General features: G+C 35.9%; 1 protein-coding gene across 2 annotated transcripts in view; it reads left to right on the top strand.

The window, feature by feature from the left end:
• The first annotated feature begins 1,330 nt into the window (after positions 1–1,330).
• STIL (STIL centriolar assembly protein) overlaps positions 1,331–22,163 on the top strand; it is a 60,793-nt gene continuing 39,960 nt past the window's right edge. For both annotated transcript variants that reach the window (XM_017672824.3, XM_017672823.3), the window contains exons 1-7: positions 1,331–1,688; positions 6,767–6,874; positions 11,627–11,739; positions 12,045–12,232; positions 13,217–13,464; positions 15,728–15,811; positions 17,524–17,610. In XM_017672824.3, the coding sequence (XP_017528313.3) occupies positions 6,783–6,874; positions 11,627–11,739; positions 12,045–12,232; positions 13,217–13,464; positions 15,728–15,811; positions 17,524–17,610 (812 nt within the window). In that variant the 5' untranslated portion in view covers positions 1,331–1,688; positions 6,767–6,782. The remainder of the gene's footprint in view (positions 1,689–6,766; positions 6,875–11,626; positions 11,740–12,044; positions 12,233–13,216; positions 13,465–15,727; positions 15,812–17,523; positions 17,611–22,163) is intronic.

Genomic DNA, 22,163 nt, shown 5'->3' with positions numbered 1-22,163 from the left:
CTCTCTGCTCAGGACATACTGGCATCCTTGTTCTTCTTTGAAGATACAGGGAATCTCCCACCCCAGGACTTTTGAACTTAATATAAGGTATGGCAGCCATCAAGGCATGTCACTTGGATCTCTATAAGAAAGAAAAATTGGCTGCAAAGTGTACACTTGGCTGACAGGCCCTTGCTGTGGCTTTCCGGATCTGCCTTAGTTTTGGTACTTGCTCTTCCAGGAAGCCCCAGGCAATGATTGACAGCAAGGGTTCTAACCTAATGTCTTCCCTAATGAGCAATCTTTGCTCCAGAGCTCCCTACAGTTAGCCAGCACTTTTTTGGACATGTACCCTTGTCTGAGTCTCTTCATGCTTTCACACCAAAGCTGAGGAATTTACCATCATTTCCCTTAATAAGTGTGCCCGATTCTAGGAATTTTTCCAGGAAAAGCAGAGAATGATACTCTAAGGAGCATGTATTTCTTGGTTTGATACAGTTTTCAGGATAGTGTTTTCTCTCAAGAGTGAATGCTTATTCGTAAATTCATAACAAGACAGCCCACAAATTCAGCTCAGACTTCAAGAAATTCCTATTTGCTCAGGAAATTAACAAAAGCGAATTCTACAAGAAATTAAGTGGCATTTCAAGTTCAAATTCTGCACTATCTAGCTGTGTGATTTTTATGTTCCTCCCTTGTTGAAGAGGGATAGTAATACCTACTTTGGGTGTCAGGGCAATCATGAAGTATGGCAGAGAAGGCCCAATTACCATTAGTTGCAGAGAACTATAATTTATCACACCAATCAATATTAATACCATATGCCAAATACATATAATACCAAAACCATACATAATGCCAACAACTGTGGAAATAACTATAAATGGATGATAAATTCAACTCACGCTTCTGCTTAACAGGAAGAAACTTTAAAATTATGTTATTGAGAGGAATAATTCTTAGTAGGAAAGCAACCGGGAAAAAAATCTAACTTTCTTTCTCTTTTGTATATTGAAGAAAAAAAGTTGGTCGGCTTCTAACAGCACAGGCACAATCAGAGAATCAACCACTTCCGACTTCCTCAGCCATCCTCACATATGCCGGCCGGGCTTTTCATTGCGCATGTGCACGGCCCTCCCCACCCCGGAACTTAACCGTTGACTAAAATGAAGTATTTAAATCCTCCGGATCCTGATCCTGGAGCCTCGGTGGCGCCCTCCTTTCTCCAAGGAGGTTTGGAATTGGTCGAGCGCTGGACCGGTGCCTAGTGCTGATTGGCTGACGCGCCATTACGTCTCGACGACTGTGCGTGTCCCCTCCGGCACCGCCCCCGCTCCCTGATGGGTCGGGTTTCTAGCCAGTCAGCAGGCCCGGCGCGGGCTTTGTTTTCGCGAACCTGTGTTTGCCGCCTGGGTTCCCGCGACCCCAACGTCCCAGAGGCGGGGCGGAGTCGCGGAGAAGCTCCATGGAGCCCACGTCTGTTCTAGCCCAACAGACTCAGGCTTGGCGGAGGCTGCCGTGAGTGGAGTTTTGTGCCTGGGATTCCTCGGAGGAACGGCAGCGGAACCCGGGGAAGGACGGTGGGCAACTTTCAGGGCCCTATGGTGGGCTCCGCCCTCCGGGAGTCTGCGGCCGATGAAGTAAAAGGCAACTAATGGGAGAAATAAATTAAGAGGCCCACGAATTCCTTGGGAATCGTTTGTACTTAGGTATGTGAAAGATTTACAGCTCGATAACGTGCCATTTAAGGTTGCTTTTTCTCTGAAAGCTTCTAGAGGACTGAAGCCCTATATGCTCATTCTTGTATTCCTCACTTTGTCTAGTTCAATTACCTAGTATGAAATCAGTTAAATGTTTGAAGTTCAGGGTATACTGTAAGTAATGTATAAACACCAGTGTGAAATCGCTTTTTGCCGGCGATAGTAACATCGCTGTGTCTAGGAGATGGTTTCATAGAGGAAATGACATTCGAGTTGAATTGTGAAGGGTGATGAAGATTTACCAGGGCATTCGGAGTAAAGGGAAAAGCCTGTGCAGAGATACTCCAGCTCGGCGAACTTCGGAGAGTTCGGTTGCTAGGGATGTAGGAAGAGGGGACACGAGGTAAGGGTGGAATGAGAGGGTGGGGCCAGATCGTGAGGGTCCTTTATTCTGTATATAAAGAAAAGCCATCAACTTTTTAGGCAGGGAAATGATTTGATCTGATTTACATAGAAGTACCCTTCTAGCAGCACTGTTGGGACTTTAAAGTAAATCCAGGGAGAATTGATGAAGTCGGACAAAGGTAGTGGAGTCGGGAAGAGAATTTATGTAGAAAAAGAGAGAGGAAGGAGAGGTTAAGGATGACTTTGATACACAATGATACTATTATCCGAAGAGAATATGTTTTGCTAGGTGTAGGCATTGTGTGGTTTTAGTTTCATTAGCTTTAATTGTTTCTGTGATATTGTCAGAATAAACTGCCTTATGTGTATTGTTTTAAAATAAGCAATAGATCAACATTATCTTTTTAGCTTAATGCATGAAGGAAGAAGAGACAGGCACAGAGTTTTAAGACTCTACTGTTTAATGCAGAAAAATGACACTTCATATACTTTCTAGAGTACAGCTACCAATCTGAATATTGATAATCCATGATGACCAAGTGGCACAAGAAGGTCTTTAGAGTTTAAAGCCCAATTTCCGTAGATGCTGCATGAGGACCAGATATCTCCAAGAGGGACATTTTAGTGAACCTTACAAGGGCACTTTCAGTAGAATTTTGTTCTTAAAAATATTTTCAGCCTCTGACTTTCTTCTAAATGACTTCTTCATCTGTATTAATAACTCCTTCCTTCTTTATCTTGCTTCAAACAATTCTTTTTTGCTAGAACTGAAATAGGCTGTAGGCCTAAAGAACTCTTAAGACATAATAAAAGAATATAGGAAATATTGAACTGTAAAGAAAGGACTTCAAGCTTTGTATTTTGCTTTGATAATATTTAGATGGAGATATGCAGTAGACAATTACAAATATGGGTTTGAAACTGCAAAAGAAGTGGAAGCTGAACGTAGTCTATCCAGAAGGGTATGGAAGCAGTGGGAGTGGATGAGCGTACCCAGAGAGGGCATGTGGAGCCAAAAAAGAGACTGCTGATTTTGCAGTGATACAAGTCAGTTTGTGGGGATGCAGTATTTGCCTTCCATCTCTACGAGATTGAAGATTCATTAACTTCATTATAGACCTGAAAAGTATTTGGGCCAAATTGTTCCTCTCTCCTGTTTTGTGCTTTTCTGAGTATTATGAGACTTTTGGTCAAAATCTCCTATGTTAAATACTACCTGCCCTACCCACCTCACTAAGTTGATACAATGATCTTGGGGGCAGAAATCTGTGCTTTCCTTAATGAATAGATTTAATGTAGGTTTGGTGCCTACAATAAATACTAACATTAATTTATAGGCAGAATGACTATAAAGTATGAAAATATCAGGATCCACAAGCATTTATCTTATTAATCTATAAATAAAGACATTTAATACAAGTGACCTGATTTTGCCTGTAATTTTGTTAATGTATGGTTAAATCATATGTCCTGTTTTTTGTTTTTACCACTCATTAGTAATAATCTATTTATTTAGGAAACTGAACATTTGAAATTGAATAAATCATTCACCAACTATCATGGAGCCTACATATTCTCTTGCAGGGCCCCAGACGAATACCAGGTATAGAAATAGTTTTACAAAATGTTTTTTTTACAGCTGCTCACATAACTTGGGAAGGTAGGTTGGAATAGAAAAAAAAGATCTTTAATCAGGAAAATCTGGGTCCATATCCGAGCTCTACCACTTAGTAGGTGCATAATCTTGATCAATTGTTAAGCCTCAATTTCCTCATCTGTACATTGGGGACAGTAATCTCTATCAGAAGATTATTGTGAAGGGTTAAATAATTTCTAAATTAAAGAGTCTGCTTATATGGTAAGCACTTGGTAAATACTAGTTTCATTCCTTCCTTCCCTTTTTTAGTTTGATGGAAGGCCATTTTTTCATGGGAAATAATACCTGAAATTTTGAGGCTAAAAATCACATACTTATTTATTTACATCCTAAACAAATGGGAAAGTGGTTTGTGTTCCTTTTTTTTAAAACCCTTTGGGAAAGGGTTTGATTGGGAAAATTTTACATTGGCTATACCAAGTTTCCTTAAATATCCCTAAGCCTTTTCCTCCTGTGGAGTAGGAAGGAGGAGCTCACCTCCTATCTCCTTATTTTCTCAGTCTTCCATTACTATGGGGACCAGGCAAATTGGGATGTGTTATTTGGCTCTTTGGATCATTTATTGTTCTTTTTTTTCCCTGGGGAGGAACAGTTAATGCTGACATGTGAAATTTTTGTCTTCTAAATTAGAATTGCACCCGTGAGTTACCTTTATTCTCTGTATTGCTTTTCTTTGTGCCAGATGTTCTTGATGAAGACAATGGGAAACGTGATCCAAAGAGGCTATCATATTCCTTTTGCTTAATTTTGGCCTTCTGTTCTATCTTACTGCCCCCTCTTATTCTTGGAAAATTTATCGACTAATGTTCTTCGAAAGAATTTGTTGCACTTGTGCAACAAGTCAACACATTCTTTTTTTATTTTATTATTGAGTCAAATTAATTCCTTACATTCTAGGTAAGGTAGTATTTCACATGTTTTAAACTGATTATTCCTGGTATATTCAACTCTAGTGGTTTTTTTCTGTTTTTGTTTTTCACTTAGTAACCTCTGTTTTTCAGTAATCTATGGGCATCAGGGCAGCAGTTCTGAATTATTTTGGGGTTACAGACACCTTTGAATATCTGACAGCCATGATACCTCATTCCCTAAGAAAAAGTATTTATATTCATACATGCAAAATTTTGTACCCAGTTTCAGGGCTTTTGTGTTTTTTCTGCCACCTCAAGTCTACCTGCATACTTTAGATAAAGAGAAAGACTAATAACAGCATTTATTGAAATCTTTCTGAGTGCCAGGTGCTACTCTAAGTACTGTGCATGCATTATTCCTACATAATCCTCAACAGCAACGCTGTAAAGTGTAGGTACTATTATTATCCCCCTTTTTCTTTTTAAATGAGAAAAACTGTAGCATAGAGGGTTTAACCAACGCAGTTATACATTTGGTAAGTGATATAACTAGGATTAAAACCTGATATGACTTAATATTATATGCTGCAAGTAAGTAAACCTAAAGTAGTGTAGATTAGGCTTTAAAGATAATATGGGCTACTGAGAACATAAAGAAATAGAAATTGAGCACTTAGAATAAGCCAGGAATTTTTCTAAATATTTTACATATATTGACTTGTTTGATATTCAGTGTAACTGCTAGGAGGTACTGATAATCCTGCTTTTAACAGATAAGGAAACTGAGGCACAGAGCCATTGAGTAACATGGTCAAGGTGATATAGCTGTACATTTTGAAGCCAGGTTTCAGACATAAGCAGTTGATTTTCAGACTTTTTGCTTTTAGTCACATATATCATACTGCCTTTCACCAACTGTTAAATGATAAAGATATTATATACACAAACAGGTAAATTTACTAGCTTTGTGACCTTGAACAAATTTCTTAATCTCAGACTATGTCCTCATTTCAAAAAAGGGAGGTTAAAAAAACCTTCTTATAGATAGTATGTGCTCAAATTAGACAAGGATTTGAAAGCACACAGCTAGGATTGTGGTGAAGCCAGAATTTGAACCTAATGTGTAGCACTACACCATTCAGCTTCTACAAGTGTAAGCTTTGAAATCAGCCACACTTAGATTCAAATCATAGCTCTGCTACTTAATTGCTGTATGAAGTTAGGAAAATTAGAGTTTGTTATCTATAAAGTGGATAATAAAATGTTTCTGAAACAAATTTAGTGAGAAATATATGTAAAGTGCTCAGTAGGATGCCTGGTACATAGGTAATCAGAAAACTGGAGCAGCTAGTATTTTAGTTGAGAAGCTTCATCAGGTGATACATCCAAGTAAGATCTAGAACAAGGTGCTGTCAGTGCATGATGTGATATTCTTTCCGTACAACTATTTAATAGCCTACCATCTGCTTTCTTGCTTTAATACATGTGACTTTAGCTGATATTTTCTCCCCAGTCTTTTCTTTTCATTCTCTTTTTCTTACTGTGGTTTTCTTATGTTACTCACTTATATAAAATAGAAAATTTGTGATGGTACCCAATATGATTTAACATTGAGACCTTGCTTTACACTGGCCCTAGCATCTTTGCTGAGGAATTACTTATAAGGATATTGTTTTGGTGCTTCAGTAATTAGGTGATAGGGCCCAAGACACCAAATTTGGAATCACTGAAAAATAAAGACACTGTTAAGCTTCTATGTTTTTCATAATTTTATTAGGTATTACCTAGCAATTATCTAGGCATTAGTTCAGAAGGACAGATTTCAATTTTAAATTTAAATGTAAATTCATGGTTTATACTTATTTTTCTGTTAAAGAGTGTTTTATAGGATTAATACTCCCAGTTATTTTTAAAAAGCTTGTGTGTATACAAATTTATGTGTGCATAGGGAAAAAAAGGACAAAATTGCCATACTTAAAATTTAAGTGCTTATTCTCTTGATAGTAGAGTTAAAATTGATTTTTCTTTACTTTTAAAAAATATTTTTAAACTCTTCTAATAGAAAATTACAGCAGTAATCTGAAAAGCCTCATCATTTGAAGTTAAACTGTTGCTTATAAAATTTTTACTGTTTGCTTTTTCATTGTGCTTTGATTAAAAAACTTTTTTTAAAGGTTTCCTTTAAGCAAGATGGTACCTTTCTACTTTCCTCCATCAAAATGTGCACTTTGGAACCCAAAACCAGTTGGAGATTTCATCTACTTACATCTCAATTACTACAGGTAAAAGATGTTCCTCTTTAAAATCAAATCAGTATAAACAGGAGTCAAAAGGCTGTGTAAGGCAAAGTTGATTGCTATGACCACATCTTCCTATTTTTTTTACTTTTCCATTCAGAAACTCCCCTTAGAGAAAATATCCTTTCTGCTGCCTCTTAATTCTCCTCTTCATGCTTTTGAGAAGGAAACTTAATTTCATAGTTAAGATATTCTGCAAAGCTCAAGTTCTAAGTATTACTGAACTTCAAGAGACAAAACACAATAAAACTGAAAGGGTTTTTCATCATGCTTCAACATGATATCTTTGTAGAGTATTGACAAGATTGACCTTATTTTGAGTGGCTAGACCATATGAGAAAGAATATAAAATTCTATGGTTTATGGCCAGGATTTTAAGAGAAAGGTATAGAGGCTTAGGCTTTAAAGTAATAGAAAATAGAGATCATTGAGATTTTGTTTATAAGGGACTCACTTGTTGAAAGCAGAATTGTAAGAAGGATGGATCACAGTGGAGAGAGCCTAGATCAGCCTACCTGTGTTTTCTGTAATCTAAGCAACAAAGATGTATGCTATAGGGTTTAAGATGCTATTACTGGAGTCAGACTGCTTGCGTGTTCAAATTTTGATTCTACCAATACTTATTCATGTGATCTCTGTAAAGTAATAAAGGATCACTTTCCTTATTTAGAAAATGGGGTTAATGATACTTATTTCATAGTACTCTTATGGATTAAATGAGACAGACTCTAAAGCAGCAGTTGACACAGTTCCTAGAACATATGAATTATTCAATGGTAGCTATTTTGAAAGCTTTGAGTAAGGTAGCAGTATTGAGATCAAGAGGAAAGAATGAAACAGGTATTTTTGAAGAATCAGTTTATAGCATTTGATGATTGACTGAATAGAGGAAGTAAAGGGACGATACAAGTCAAAAAGTCTTTGTTTTAAACCAATTGGCCGAGAAGGATGGTATCATTCTCAACACAAAGAGTCTTCTGGAAAGTTCAATTTAAATATATGTTAGACTTCTTCATTATCTTCTTCATGTCTCTTAACCTTTGTATTTTCTGTTGTTATCTTTCTGTGCACTATTTTGAGTGATTTCTTTTGTTCTTCAACTAATTTTCTCTCTTGCTGTGTTTAGTTGCCACCTAATCTCTTCATTTCGGTTTTTTAAATGTGGAATATACTATATTTTGGAAACACTGCTTATTATTAATACATATACACACACACAATTTATCAAGCAATAATCAACATTCCTGTACCTATCGGCAGTTGATTATATAACCCATTAAGTTTTTAATTGATATATTTTTATTTTTACAACTTCTCTCTGGTTCTTTTTCAGATTTGTGTGGCATTTTTTTTATATTGTTAATGTATAATTACATGAACAACATGGTTACTAGACTCCCCCTATTATCAAGTCCCCCCCCACAAACCCCATTACAGTCACTGTCCATCAGCATAGTAAGATGCTATAGAATCATTACTTGTCTTCTCTGTATTACTGCCTTTCCCATGTACCTCCTACATTATGTGTGCTAATCATAATACCCCTTTTCCCTCCTTATCCCTCCCTTCCCACCCATCCTCCCTAGTCCCTTTCCCTTTGGTAACTGTTAGTCCATTGAGTTCTGTGAGTCTGCTGCTGTTTTGTTCCTTCAGGTTTTGCTTTGTTCTTATACTCCACATATGAGTGGAATCATTTGGTACGTGTCTTTCTCCACCTAGCTTATTTTGCTGAGCATAATACCCTCTAGCTCCATCCATGTTGTTGCAAATGGTAGGATTTGTTTTCTTCTTATGGCTGAATAATATTCCATTGTGTATATGTACCACATCTTCTTTATCCATTCATCTACTGATGGACACTTAGGTTGCTTCCATTTCTTGGCTATTGTAAATAGTGCTGCAATAAACATAGGGGTGCATATGTCTTTTTCAAACTGGGCTGCTGCATTCTTAGGGTAAATTCCTAGGAGTGGAATTCCTGGATCAAATGGTCTTTCTATTTTGAGCTTTTTGAGGAACCTCCATACTGCTTTCCACAATGGTTGAACTACCTTCCATTCCCACCAACAGTGTAGGAGGGTTTCCCTTTCTCCACAACCTCACCAACATTTGTTGTTGTTTGTCTTTTGGATGTTGGCCATCCTAACTAGTGTGAGGTGATATCTCATTGTGCTTTTAATTTCCATTTCTCTGATGTTTAGCGATATGGACCATCTTTCCATGTGCCTGTTGGCCATCTCAATTTCTTCTTTGGAGAATTGTCTGTTCAGCTCCTCTGCCCATTTTTTAATTGGCTTATTTGCTTTTTGTTTGTTGAGGTGTGTGAGCTCTTTATATAATTTGGATGTCAACCCCGTAGCAGATATGTCATTTCTGAATATATTCTCCCATACTGTAGGATGTCTTTTTGTTCTACTGATGGTATCCTTTGCTGTACAGAAGCTTTCTAGTTTGATATAGTCCCACTTGTTCATCTTTACTTTTGTTTCCCTTGCCCAGGGAGATATGTTCATGAAGAAGTTGCTCATGTTTATGTCCAAGAGATTTTTGCCTATATTTTTTTCTAAGAGTTTTATGGTTTCATGACTTACATTCAGGTCTTTGATCCATTTCAAATTTACTTTTGTGTATGGGGTTTGACAATAATCCAGTTTCATTCTCTTACATGTAGCTGTCCAGTTTTGCCAATACCAGCTGTTTAAGAGGCTGTCATTTCCCCATTGTATATCCATGGCTCCTTTATCATATATTAAGTGACCATATATATATACTTGGGTTAATAACTGGACTGTCTATTCTGTTCCACTGGTCTATGGGTCTGTTCTTGTGCCAGTACCAAATTGTCTCGATTACTGTGGCTTTGTAGTAGAGCTTGAAGTCAGGGAGCGTAATTCCCCCTGCTTTATTCTTCCTTCTCAGGATTGCTTTGGCTATTTGGGGGTCTTTTGTCATTCCATATGAATCTTAGAACTATTTGCTCTAGTTCTTTGAAAAATGCTGTAGGTATTTTGATAGTGATTGCATTGAATCTGTAAATTGCTTTAGGCAGGATGGCCATTTTGACAATTCTTCCTAGCCAAGAGCATGGCGTGAATTTCAATTTATTAGTGTCCTCTTTAATTTCTCTTAAGAGTGTCCCGTAGTTTTCAGGGTATAGGTCTTTCACTTCCTTGGTTAGGTTTATTCCTAGGTATTTTATTCTTTTTGATGCAGTTGTGAATGGAATTGTTTTCCTGATTTCTCTGCTAGTTCACCGTTATGTAGAGGAATCCAACAGATTTCTGTGTATTAATTTTGTATCCCGCAACTTTGCTGAATTCAGATATTAGATCCAGTAGTTTTGGAGTGGAGTCTTTAAGGTTTTTTATGTACAATATCATGTCTTCTGCAAACAGTGACAGTTTGACTTCTTCCTTGCCAATCTGGATTCCTTGTATTTCTTTGTTTTGTCTAATTGCTGTGGCTAGGACCTCCAGAACTATGTTGAATAAAAGTAGGGAGAGTGGGCATCCTTGTCTTGTTCCCGATCTTAAAGGAAAAGCTTTCAGATTGTTGCTGTTAAGTACAATGTTGGCTGTGGGTTTGTCATATATGGCCTTTATTATGTTGAGGTACTTGCCCTCTGTATCCATTTTGTTGAGAGTTTTTATCAGGAATGAATGTTGAATTTTGTCGAATGCTTTGTCAGCATCTATGGAGATGATCATGTGGTTTTTGTCCTTCTTTTTGTTGATGTGGTGGATGATGTTGATGGATTTTCAAATGTTGTACCATCCTTGCATCCCTGGGATGAATGCCACTTGATCATGATGGATGATCTTTTTGATGTATTTTTGAATTCGGTTTGCTAATATTTTGTTGAGTATTTTTGCATCTGTGTTCATCAGGGATATTGGTCTGTAATTTTCTTTTTTTGAGGTATCTTTGCCTGGTTTTGGTATTAGAGTGATGTTGGCCTTGTAGAATGAGTTTGGGCATATTCCCTCCTCTTCTACTTTTTGGAAAATTTTTTGAGGAGGATGAGTATTAGGTCTTCACTAAATGTTTGATAAAATTCAGCAGTGAAACCATCTGGTCCAGGAGTTTTGTTCTTAGGTAGTTTTTTATTACCAATTCAGTTTCTTTGCTTGTAATTGGTAGATTCAGATTTTCGGTTTCTTCCTGGGTCAGCCTTGGAAGGTTGTATTTTTCTAGAAAGTTGTCCATTTCTTCTATGTTATCCAGTTTGTTAGCATATAATATTTCATAGTATTCTCTCATAATTCTTTGGATTTCTGTGGTGTGCCTAGTGTTTTTTTATCGGGTTTTCTTCCTGTTATGTTTTAGAGTCCCTTTTATGTGTCTTTTAACATTTTAATTATTTACTTTTACTCTAAAGTCAGTAATACTAGTATCTGAAGTCCATAGATAATATACAAACAAATGGATGTGACTATTTCATCTAAACTTTATTTACAAAAATAGGAGGCTGACTTTATAATTTCTAGATCCCTACTCTGGGTTATAAAATTAAGCAAATGCCTGGGGAACAACTACAACTTAAGTGTTAAGTTATTGCAAGTTTGGTTTCCAAATAGCCTGCCTACTCTCTGCCTTTGACCCTAGGATTTCCTGACAATAACCTTTCTATACATTTAAAAAAATATGTGTTATGTTTGAGGCAGCATTTCATGGCAGGAGGTTTTTTAGGATATTGGATCCGCCACATGCATAAAATTCACTTTTGCTATTTTTCAGAAATCCAAAGCTTGTGGTAACTGAAAAATCCATCCGGCTTGCTTGTCGTCATGCTAAGCAGAATAAAAAAAGCTTGCCATGCTTTTTACTTGGTTCTTTCACAGTAAATGAAGGTAATATACTTTTAAAAATTATTTTTATGACTATAATAGAATTTATGTTTCCTCATTCAGCCAATTATTATAATGTACTTTGTGCTAATTTTCTTTGCTGTATACCAAAGTTATATAGATGATTAAAACTTGACAGAACTCATCAATCTGGTCAGGTGGGGGACTATATATGCAAGTCATTTTTTAAAGTAAGAGTTTGGTGTACTATTAGTAAGAACAAAATGCTTTGCCAAATGTAGGCTTGCTTGGTTGATTTTACCTTTTTAATTGGCATGCTCTGTAATAACTGCTATTTTGTTCTTCAGATGAGGAAGGTATAACATTGACAGTAGATCGTTTTGATCCTGGTCGAGAAGTACCTGAGCGCTTAGAAAGAACTCCTACTGCTTCTCTTCCTGGGGACTTTGTGATTCCATGCAAAATTCATACTCAAGGACTGTGTTCAAAAGAAATAATAGTTTACAGTGCAGATGACTTTAATTCAGCTTTTAAGGTGAGATTTGTTGAAAACTTGATTATTTTTAATTCAATACAAGAATCAAAACTATGTGTACTATTTTGTATTTTGATAAACCTATATTTAATAAGTATTCATAACAATTTCTGATTGAGTGATTGTTGACCTAAAATGCAATTAAATGTGGTTTCTGAGGGCAGAGATCCAAATAGATAACATGGGTAGCATTTCAAAGAGGAAGCAGTGCAACCAAGAACAGCAAAGTACAGGACGTGCCCAGTGACAGTAAGGGTGCTGTATGTGTGGGCTATCAGACTGCAGTATTAGTTTGGTCAGATTCGAGAGAGCCTTGTCTGCCAGACTGAGGAATATGGGCTTTGTCACATGGGCCAAGTAGAGTTTTTGAGAAGAGGAAATACTGTTAAGTCAGGGATAGTTAATTTAATAAGGCAGGCTGACTGAAGTCAGAGAGAGTGGTTAGGCCATTGCAGTAGTCAGGTGTGCCTTAGAGAGGGTGCGTTAGCCTGTAGTAGGGTGTTGGCAGTGAGAATAGAAAGGACACAGTGGGCATAAGCAACTGCTGAGAAAGAACTAATTTGACAATTTGGGGCAATAAGGAAAGAGAGGAATGGACTTCAGATTCTCTGAGACTGAGTCAGAGTTAATTTATGTCCATTTTTTTCCCATGAAATAAGTATTTATTAAAAGTGACATTCTCCAATAAGAATTTGAAACGAAAAAAGTGACATTCTCCAATAAGAATTTGAAATGCTGCTGAGATATCTAAGTTGGAAGTATGTGATGGAGCTTAGTACAGTAAATCTTATTTGCTTTAACATAGTCATTCATGTAAACTTGTAGTCTCATGGAAGAAATGAGTTGAAATGTTAGAATCAGAAATTGTTTAATATTATTAGTATAAGATATATATGTGAATATGCAGCAGTATGAAATTAGACCTTTGGAGATATGAACAAATTTCAAAGTTTTAAAATAATTGTATAATATTTGATTCCTCAGGTTCTGCAGCACCACGTATGTAGCAAAGATTCCTTGGATTGTGGTAAACTGCTTTTGCTGAGAGCCCATATCACTTACAGGGAGAGTTTGGACAATGTGGATTTTGATTTACACTGGGCAGCAGTAACTCTAGCAAATACCTTTAAATGCACACCTGTGAAGCCCATCCCCATTATTCCAACAGCTCTGGCGAGAAACTTGAGCAGTAACCTGAATATTTCTCAAGTTCAAGGTGCCTATAAATATGGGTAAGTAAAGGATCTATTAACCCCAAATTTTAAATATTGGTCATATTAGTATATTTTTATGGTATTGTGTAGTCAGTTTACATGCCAGAGATATGTGGTGGCAAGAAAATGAACCAGGGAAAGCAGAAAATGAAAAAGTTTTACTGGATATTGTTTTCTTTCAAAGAGTTGTGCCAACCACTCCAAGAAAAATTAATGGTAAAAATTATGTTAAAATTGACTACCAATTTTGTGATTTGAAAATTTTTGTGATTTGAAAATTTAAGGAGAAATTATTCTCTCTGTCATTTTTGTCCTTTGTATTTTGCCTAGGTTTTAGGTTGTCATCTTTCTGTCGTCCCCCCCCCCTTTTTTTTTTAACTATAATCTTTGAGCCTAACACAGGCTGGATAATTTTTATTTATAACATGCAGTTTTAATTAGGAATAATGAGCATTGCAGATAGAGAAAAGAGATAAATAAATGTTTATAGTACTCTTGCTTACCAAACTGTCAACCACTTGAGGGTGGAGTTTCCCCACATAGCTACAGCAGCATCCTCTCTAGCTTCCTATCACCACTCTTAGTTTCTTAGGAAATACAAGCCAAATTGCATGCTTTCTGATCCTCAGCAGGGCTGCTTCCCTGAATCCTTGTCCACTTTCTTTATCCATTGTCTACTGAGCTAGGTCAGATAATGTAAGCACCTCTGCTTTAAAGTCTAAGCAGTTCACTACTGGCTTCCTTTTCCACTGACTCCACCCTAGTTCCTGTTAGGTCTCTGGAGCCAAAAATATTTGCCAAAGTACACCCAACTCCCAAGTCTTAACCTCTAAAAATGCCTCTTCAAAAGAGGGTAAGAAAAGAGAAGTTTTCTTTTCAAAGTGTCCCTTGAATAGCAAGAAAGGTCCCATTTTGTGTCCCACATGCTGGCCAGAGTACCTTTCTTGTTGGAGTGGCACAAAGGAAAGCATTGGTATATTCCAAAATCATGGTATAGTCAAAGGTGATAATGATAAAAAACAATGCATTAAGTGGAACATTTAATTGTCTTGGAGAAATAAAGTGCTTCTCAACTGGGACATAGAAATTTGTATTAAAATTAACCAAAAGTTAATTTGTTTTCCCTAGTACCTATTCCTATCTATTAGGGAAGCATGAATTTGCCTTTCTTTGAGTTATCCTTCTGTGACTCTTTGGCATGGTACTAGTAACCCAGGATGTTCAATATTCTATCTAATCACTTATTCCCTTTGCCCCCTCTTACCCAAAATTATTTAATTTGTGATATTTCCTCTTTCTTTGACCACATTAATTTGTTTACCCTAATATTTATTGGGATCTATTATGGAACAAGCATTGTGTTAGACACTGGAATTAAATAGTTTAAAAACCATACTCACACTCCATGGTGTATATTAACATATAAACATGATATGGGTGAACTTAATTGGGGTTTATTTACAGTGCAGGGAAAGCAGGAAAGTGTCCAAATTGCCTGGTAAAATCATGGAAAGCCTGAGCTGGTTCTTTTAAAGAATCAGAATTTATCAGGTGGTCAGAGCAGCAGAACTTTCAAAGCAGGTGTGTCATTGCTGATTCATAAATCTGCCAACTCAGGCTTAATCATCTTGTCACATAGCCTGATAGTCATAAATTCACTATCTTCATGTTTTAGGGTTATTATAGCAATAAATCATACCCTCTATAGTAATATCAGAACTTTATATCATAAATGGCATTGTTTTTATTTTTGTGTTTTAAAGTCATGACAAAATGAACTCTTGACAGTTGTATGACTAGCTGGTTATTCATATCTTAAGGCTTACTGTCAGTTAATATGATAACAAAGTATAAATGTAGTACAATGTCCTCTTAGGGAAAAGCGAGCTTTTGGGTTCTACCATGATGGTTCCAAAGTTCTTTGATAGTGGTTGTTGGAACATAGTACGTAGAAAGTTGAATATACTTCACTTAATTCAGCCTCGTTCAGTGAGAAGTTTTACCTTTTGCAGGCTTGTCAAGTTGACATTTTCAGAGAAAAACTTTTTTTAAAGGTATGTGATTTTCAATGGCCATTTTAATAGACATTTGAAGATATAATAAATCTCTTCAATCTCATCTTCTTGCTTGAGTATTTTCTTACACTTTGAACTGTCTGTGTGCATGTGTGTGTAAAAGAAAATACTCCTGCCTGAAATAATGCTTCTTCAAGCACTCAGGTTATCTTTTAGGTAGAAACTACATAATTTCTACTGTTTTTACATGAATATCTTTCATTTAGGTATCTTACCATGGATGAAAAACGCAAATTGTTACTTTTGCTGGAATCTGATCCCAAGGTTTATTCTCTACCATTAGTGGGGATGTAAGTGTTGCATTATTTATAAAAACATTTTTACAACATATGTATGCAAATGTATGTGGATAGCATGTGAATCAATTGTATTGTAAATATGTAACAAATACTTAAATACCCTGATATAGCCACAATGTCCAATGAATCTTAAGCTCTCTTATTTTAATACCAGAATCAGTTGATACAAGATTTTGCCCAACTCTCAGAACTCCAGTGTGTAAAACCGATAACAATTGAAATCTTCTGGTTGAAGTTGAAGACTTAGAGCCTCCTTTCTTTAACCTTCTTCATTACTCCCTGTCCTTAAGATACCTTGAAGAACCCAGGGTTCAGAATAACATTTCAAAATTCACTGCTAGGCAATTTTGCTTAAATTCCCTTTAGTGATAATGACTTTCTCTTTAGAATTAGTGGTTAATGACATTTTAAGATTATTCAGAAAGAAATTTGTATTTATTCAGTATTTATTCAGTATTTACCCTATGCATAGTATTGTTTGGTACTCCTTTGAGATTTAAAACTCAAGAAATTTATAATAAAGGAGAGGAGATAATAGTCAAATATTCACACATAGAAAGATAAATAATAAAGAAGTACTGGTGACCTTTGGACAACATGGGTTTGAACTATGTGGTTCTCTTATATGAGGACTTTCTCAGTACATATATCGGGAAATTTTTTGAAGGTTCTCAATAATTTGGAAAAACACTTTTTTTCTGTAGCTTATTTTATTGTAAGAATACAGTATATAATACATATAATAACAAAGTGTGTGTTAATTGACTATGCTTTCAACAGGGCTTCTGGTCTGTAGGTTATTAAGTTTTTGAGGGGTCAAAAGTTATGTGTGGATTTTCAACTGTGCAGGGGGTTAGCTCCTCTAAAATTTTCATTGTTCAGGGGTCAGCTATATATGACTTACTGTGAAATGAACAATATAGACAGTACTGTCAGTATTTATAAGTGAGATGATAGGGGACATTTTTCCTGGAGAGGGCAAACGTGATATGGTCCTTTGTTTGGATAAGAGAAGGGAAGTTTGGTGGGGCAGGGAACCTATTTGAGAGAATGGTATTTGCAAAGTAAAGTGAGAATGCACAAATGTTCTGTGACTGAGATATACCTACAGTCTGTTTGCTATGGCCCTGGTATTGATGCTAAGTGAGTATCTATTAAGAGCCTTCTGTGCTTCAGACTTTATATGTTAATAGCATTTAATCCTTTCAATAACTGTAGAGTTAGGCAGCTAACTGTATTCTCCCCTAATTCAACCCATTCTTTCTAGTACAGGCTGATTGATTCTAATTGATTTCTTCTTTTTTGAACATTAAGTTTATTTGGAGAATAAAGTTCAGAGAAACACAAGAGTATACACCTGAGAGTTGGGGTGACAGCAGATCCAGAGGGGGTTGCCTAATTGATTTTTGTTTTCATGTTTATTGTTAACCATTTTCTGTCCCACCATTTTCCTATCATCTCAGGTGGAAGAGGACAGAAAGAAGCATACTCTATATATGTATATATCTATATCTTTCTTTATATTCTCCCTTTTAATAATCTGCATGGTCTAATGTTCATAGGTTTCTTATTTATGAACCCTTTGATGCATTGCTGGTGAAGGCCAAGAATCTCTGCCACATTACCTTGAGAAGAAAGTAATCTAATGTATATTAATTGATTTATAAGTGACAATAGTTTTTAATTTTAATTTTTCCTTTTAGTTGGCTATCTGGAATTATACACATCTATAGTCCTCAGGTATGGGCTTGCTGCTTACGATACATGTTCAGTTCTACCATTCAGGAAAGGCAAGTGATATTTTCTTCTTTAATATTTTATTTTGATGTTTTCCCCTGTTCATATTTAATTGGTCTCATTTAAAATTCATGCAATGCCTTAACCTTTTATAGTAGTTACAAACCAGAAGCACAAGCACACTAAGAAAAACAAACCATGTATTAAATGGGAATAAAACTAAACTAAAAGCTGAGGTTTTTAGGAGTGGGAAGTACCCCTAGAGATCATCCATTTAGCATCTTATTTTATAAAGAGATTAATTTTCAGAGGTGACTTAAAGGTATGTTTAAATTTGTTACCTTAGAAGTGTTTTATTAAATTACACAGTGCTAGTATAGTACTCTAAGATAAACATTAGAGATGAGATGTTTAATTTCTTCCTGGAACTAAAGCACAGGCATCGGAACTAATAGGAAAAACTTTATTTCTAACCTGAACTCCTGATTTAATTTTGTTAATTTTGTATGTGATACCATGATACCACTGTTTGCCTCTTAACTTCTTCATCTGTTAAATGCAAATTCCAAGGTCTGTTTTCTGCCCATGTTGGGTGGTTATAATACGGTTTTTAAAAAGTTTTATTGAAAAGGCAGTACAAGCACATGACAATAAACTAGACATACATAAAGATACATAATAAAAATAAGTTGCTCTTCCATTTCCTCAGACCCTATCCCTAGAGAATCACTGTTAAAAGGAATCCTGTGCCTTCTTCCTAAAATATCAATGGATAGACAAATATCACCCTCACTTTGCCTACAAAAATTAAATCACAAATGAGAACATACTGTTCCTTTTTTATATGTAGCTTTTTTCTCTATGTCATTATATCTGGAGATCATTACATCTTGGCATCTGTAGATTTAATATACACATCTTACAACTGGATAGTAAATAGTGTGTATGTTAAAAACTAGTCCTTTTGCTTTTGCAGACAATTTTGTATATACATCTTTGTGTGTATATACTCGTATATTTATGTATCTATATTTGTAGAATAAATTCCTAAAGGTGGTTTTTCTGGATTAAAGAGTATGTAATTTTAAATTTTGGTAGATATTGCCAAATTACCCTTCAAAGACTGACAATTTATAATCCTCCCAGTGTTTGAGAGAGTCTGTTAGACAAATATTTATTGAACACCTACTATGTACCAAGCACTGTTCATGATAGTAAACAAAGATCCTGCAGAGATAAGCAGTAAGAGAACAAATGAGTTAAATAATTTATAAGGTGATGAGTGCTGTGAAGAAAAATAAGCAGGAGAGATGGATGTTGTTTCTGGATGGTAGTGGCAGGTGAAGAGTTGTAGTTTTAAATAAGATAGTCAAGGAGGCGAAGGTTTGTGGTGAGGGAGTAAGCCATGTGACTGTCCGGGGCAGTGTCCTAGGCAGAGGGTGCATTAGTACAAAGGCTGTGGGTGAAACGCCACTTTGCATCTACAAGGAACAGCAAGGAGACCAGTGTGACTGGTGAGGAATGAGGGAAGGGAAGAGTAGTAGCAAGACCTCAGCAAGGCAACAGGAAGGCCTTTATTAAGCTTTTGATTTTTGCAGATCTGATAGATGAAAATTGACCTTTTCCAATGTTTTATAACCTCATCTGGGAACTCCTAAGAGTGTCTCTTGCCATTTTCTATTGGATTGTACATCTTTTTCACATTGCTTTGTAGACGTTCTCTCACTATTTCTCTCTATACAAATATATAATATGTAAAATATATGTATAGATATATCTATAAAAAGATGTATGTGTATATGGCAAATATTTTATGTATATATATAGATAGATATATATAGAAAATATGTACATATGTATGTATATAGCAGATTTTTTTCCCTATCTAGCTAAGGATTTGCTCACTCCAGGAGTATTTATTGAAATTTTAAAAATCTCTTTTATGTTTTTCAGATGCTTTTACAGTTTATTTCATCTTTACAAGACAATTAGTTATATTTTCAATAAAACAAACTTTATTTTAGTATGTTAGTATAAGTCAGTTTTATTATCAGTTACTGGTCTTGCTTTAACTACTTATAGACTGTAAATACTCGGTAAAATTAATTTGGAAGCTCTGTTAGTCTGTGTTCAGTCTGAAGCATCAGGCAATTTCTTTGATACCTGAGCTCTTTCCTGCCAACCCTTTGAACCAGAGAGAAATCAGCACTGCCTAGCATAGCTTAGGTTTGTACATCAACAGCATTCAGAGTAGTGGTCTTGTCAGATTCCAGAGAGAGAAATTAAGCAGAATAGATATTCTGCCTCCCCAACTTCCACTGTTTTTTTGTTTTGTTAATAGTATAATATATCCCCAAATTATTTTTCATTTAGCATTTGACAAAGTAGAGGCAACTACTAAAAGTAGTTTTAAATACAGATTTACCCTGCTAACTGAAAGTAGAATGTTCCTGTGAAATCTATCATAGGCCAAAATAGCATAAAATGAAGGAACAGATTGAAATACTACCAACCAACTTTTCAGACCACAAAGGTATAAAACTAGTAATAAATTATACAAGGAAAGCAAAAAGGCTCACAAACACATGGAGGCTTAACAACATGCTCCTAAATAAACAATTGATCAACGACCAAATTAAAATGGAGATCCAGCAATATATGGAAACAAAGGACAACAACACACAAAGCCCTAACTTCTGTGGGACGCAGCAAAAGCAGTCTTAAGAGGAAAGTATATAGCAATCCAGGAATATTTAAAGAAGGAATAACAATCCCAAATGAATAGTCTAATGTCACAATTATTGAAATTAGAAAAAGAAGAACAAATGAGGCCTAAGATCAGCAGAAAGAGGGACATAATAAAGATCAGAGAAGAAATAAACAAAATTGAGAAGAATGAAACAATAGAAAAAAATCAGTGAAACCAAGAGCTGGTTCTTGGAGAAAATAAACAAAATAGATAAGCCTCTAGCCAGACTTATTAAGAGAAAAAGAGAATCTACACACATCAACAGAATCAGAAACGGGAAAGGAAAAATCACTATGGACCCCACAGAAATACAAAGAATTAGTAGAGAATACTATGAAAACCTATATACTAACAAGCTGGAAAACCTAGGAGAAATGGACAACTTCCTAGAAAAATACAACCTTCCAAGACTGACCAAGAAAGAAACAGAAAATCTAAACAGACCAATTACCAGCAATGAAATTGAAGTGGTAATCAAAAAACTACCCAAGAACAAAATCCCCAGGCCAGATGGATTTACCTCGGAATTTTATTAGACATACAGAGAAGACATAATACCCATTCTCCTTAAAGTTTTCCAAAAAATAGAAGAGGAGGGAATACTCCCAAACTCATTCTTTGAAACCAAAATCACCCTAATACTAAAACCAGGTAAAGACCTCACCAAAAAAGAAAACTGCAGACCAATATCCCTGATGAACGTAGATGCAAAAATACTCAACAAAATATTAGCAAACCGAATTAAAAAATACATCAAAAGGATCATACACCATGACCAAATGGGATGCATCCCAGGGATGCAAGGATGGTACAACATTCGAAAATCCATCAACAGCAATCCACCACATCAACAAAAAGGACAAAACCCACATGATCATCTCCATAGATGCTGAAAAAGCATTTGACAAAATTAAACATCCATTCATGGTAAAAACTCTCAACAAAATGGGTATAGAGGGCAAGTACCTCAACATAATAAAGGCCATATATGATAAACCCACAGCTAACATCATACTGAACAACGAGAGGCTGAAAGCTTTTCCTCTGATATCAGGAACAAGACAGGGGTGCCCACTCTCCCCACTGTTATTCAACATAGTACTGGAGGTCCTAGCCACGGCAATTAAACAAAACAAATACAAGGAATCTAGATTGGTGAAGAAGAAGTCAAACTCACTATTTGCAGGTGACATGATACTGTACATAAAAAACCCTAAAGACTCCACTCCAAAACTACTAGAACTAATACTGGAATTCAGCAAAGTTGCAGGATACAAAATGAACACACAGAAATCTGTGGCTTTCCTATACACTAACAATGAACTAATAGAAAGAGAAATTAGGAAAATAATTCCATTCACAATAGCATCAAAAAGAATAAAATACCTAGGAATAAACCTAACCAAGGAAGTGAAAGACCTATACCCTGAAAACTATAAGAAACTCTTAAGAGAAATTAAAGAGGTCACTAATAAATGGAAACTCATCCCATGCTCCTGGCTAGGAAGAATTAATATCGTCAAAATGGCCATCCTGCCCAAATCAATATACAGATTCGATGCAATCCCTATCAAATTACCAACAGCATTCTTCAATGAACTGGAACAAATAGTTCAAAAATTCATATGGAACCACCAAAGACCCTGAATAGCCAAAGCAATCCTGAGAAGGAAAAATAAAGTGAGGGGTATCTCACTCCCCAACTTCAAGCTCTACTGCAAGGCCACAGTAATCAAGACAATTTCGTACTGGCACAAGAACAGAGCCACAGACCAGTGGAACAGAATAGAGACTCCAAACATTAACCCAAACATAGATGGTCAATTAATATACGATAAAGGAGCCATGGACATACAA

Source organism: Manis javanica, chromosome 4 (assembly GCF_040802235.1).
Source record: "Manis javanica isolate MJ-LG chromosome 4, MJ_LKY, whole genome shotgun sequence".
Lineage (NCBI taxonomy): Eukaryota > Metazoa > Chordata > Mammalia > Pholidota > Manidae > Manis > Manis javanica.
The sequence above is the reverse complement of the archived record's forward strand: the minus strand, read 5'-3'. Positions and strand labels throughout refer to the sequence as shown.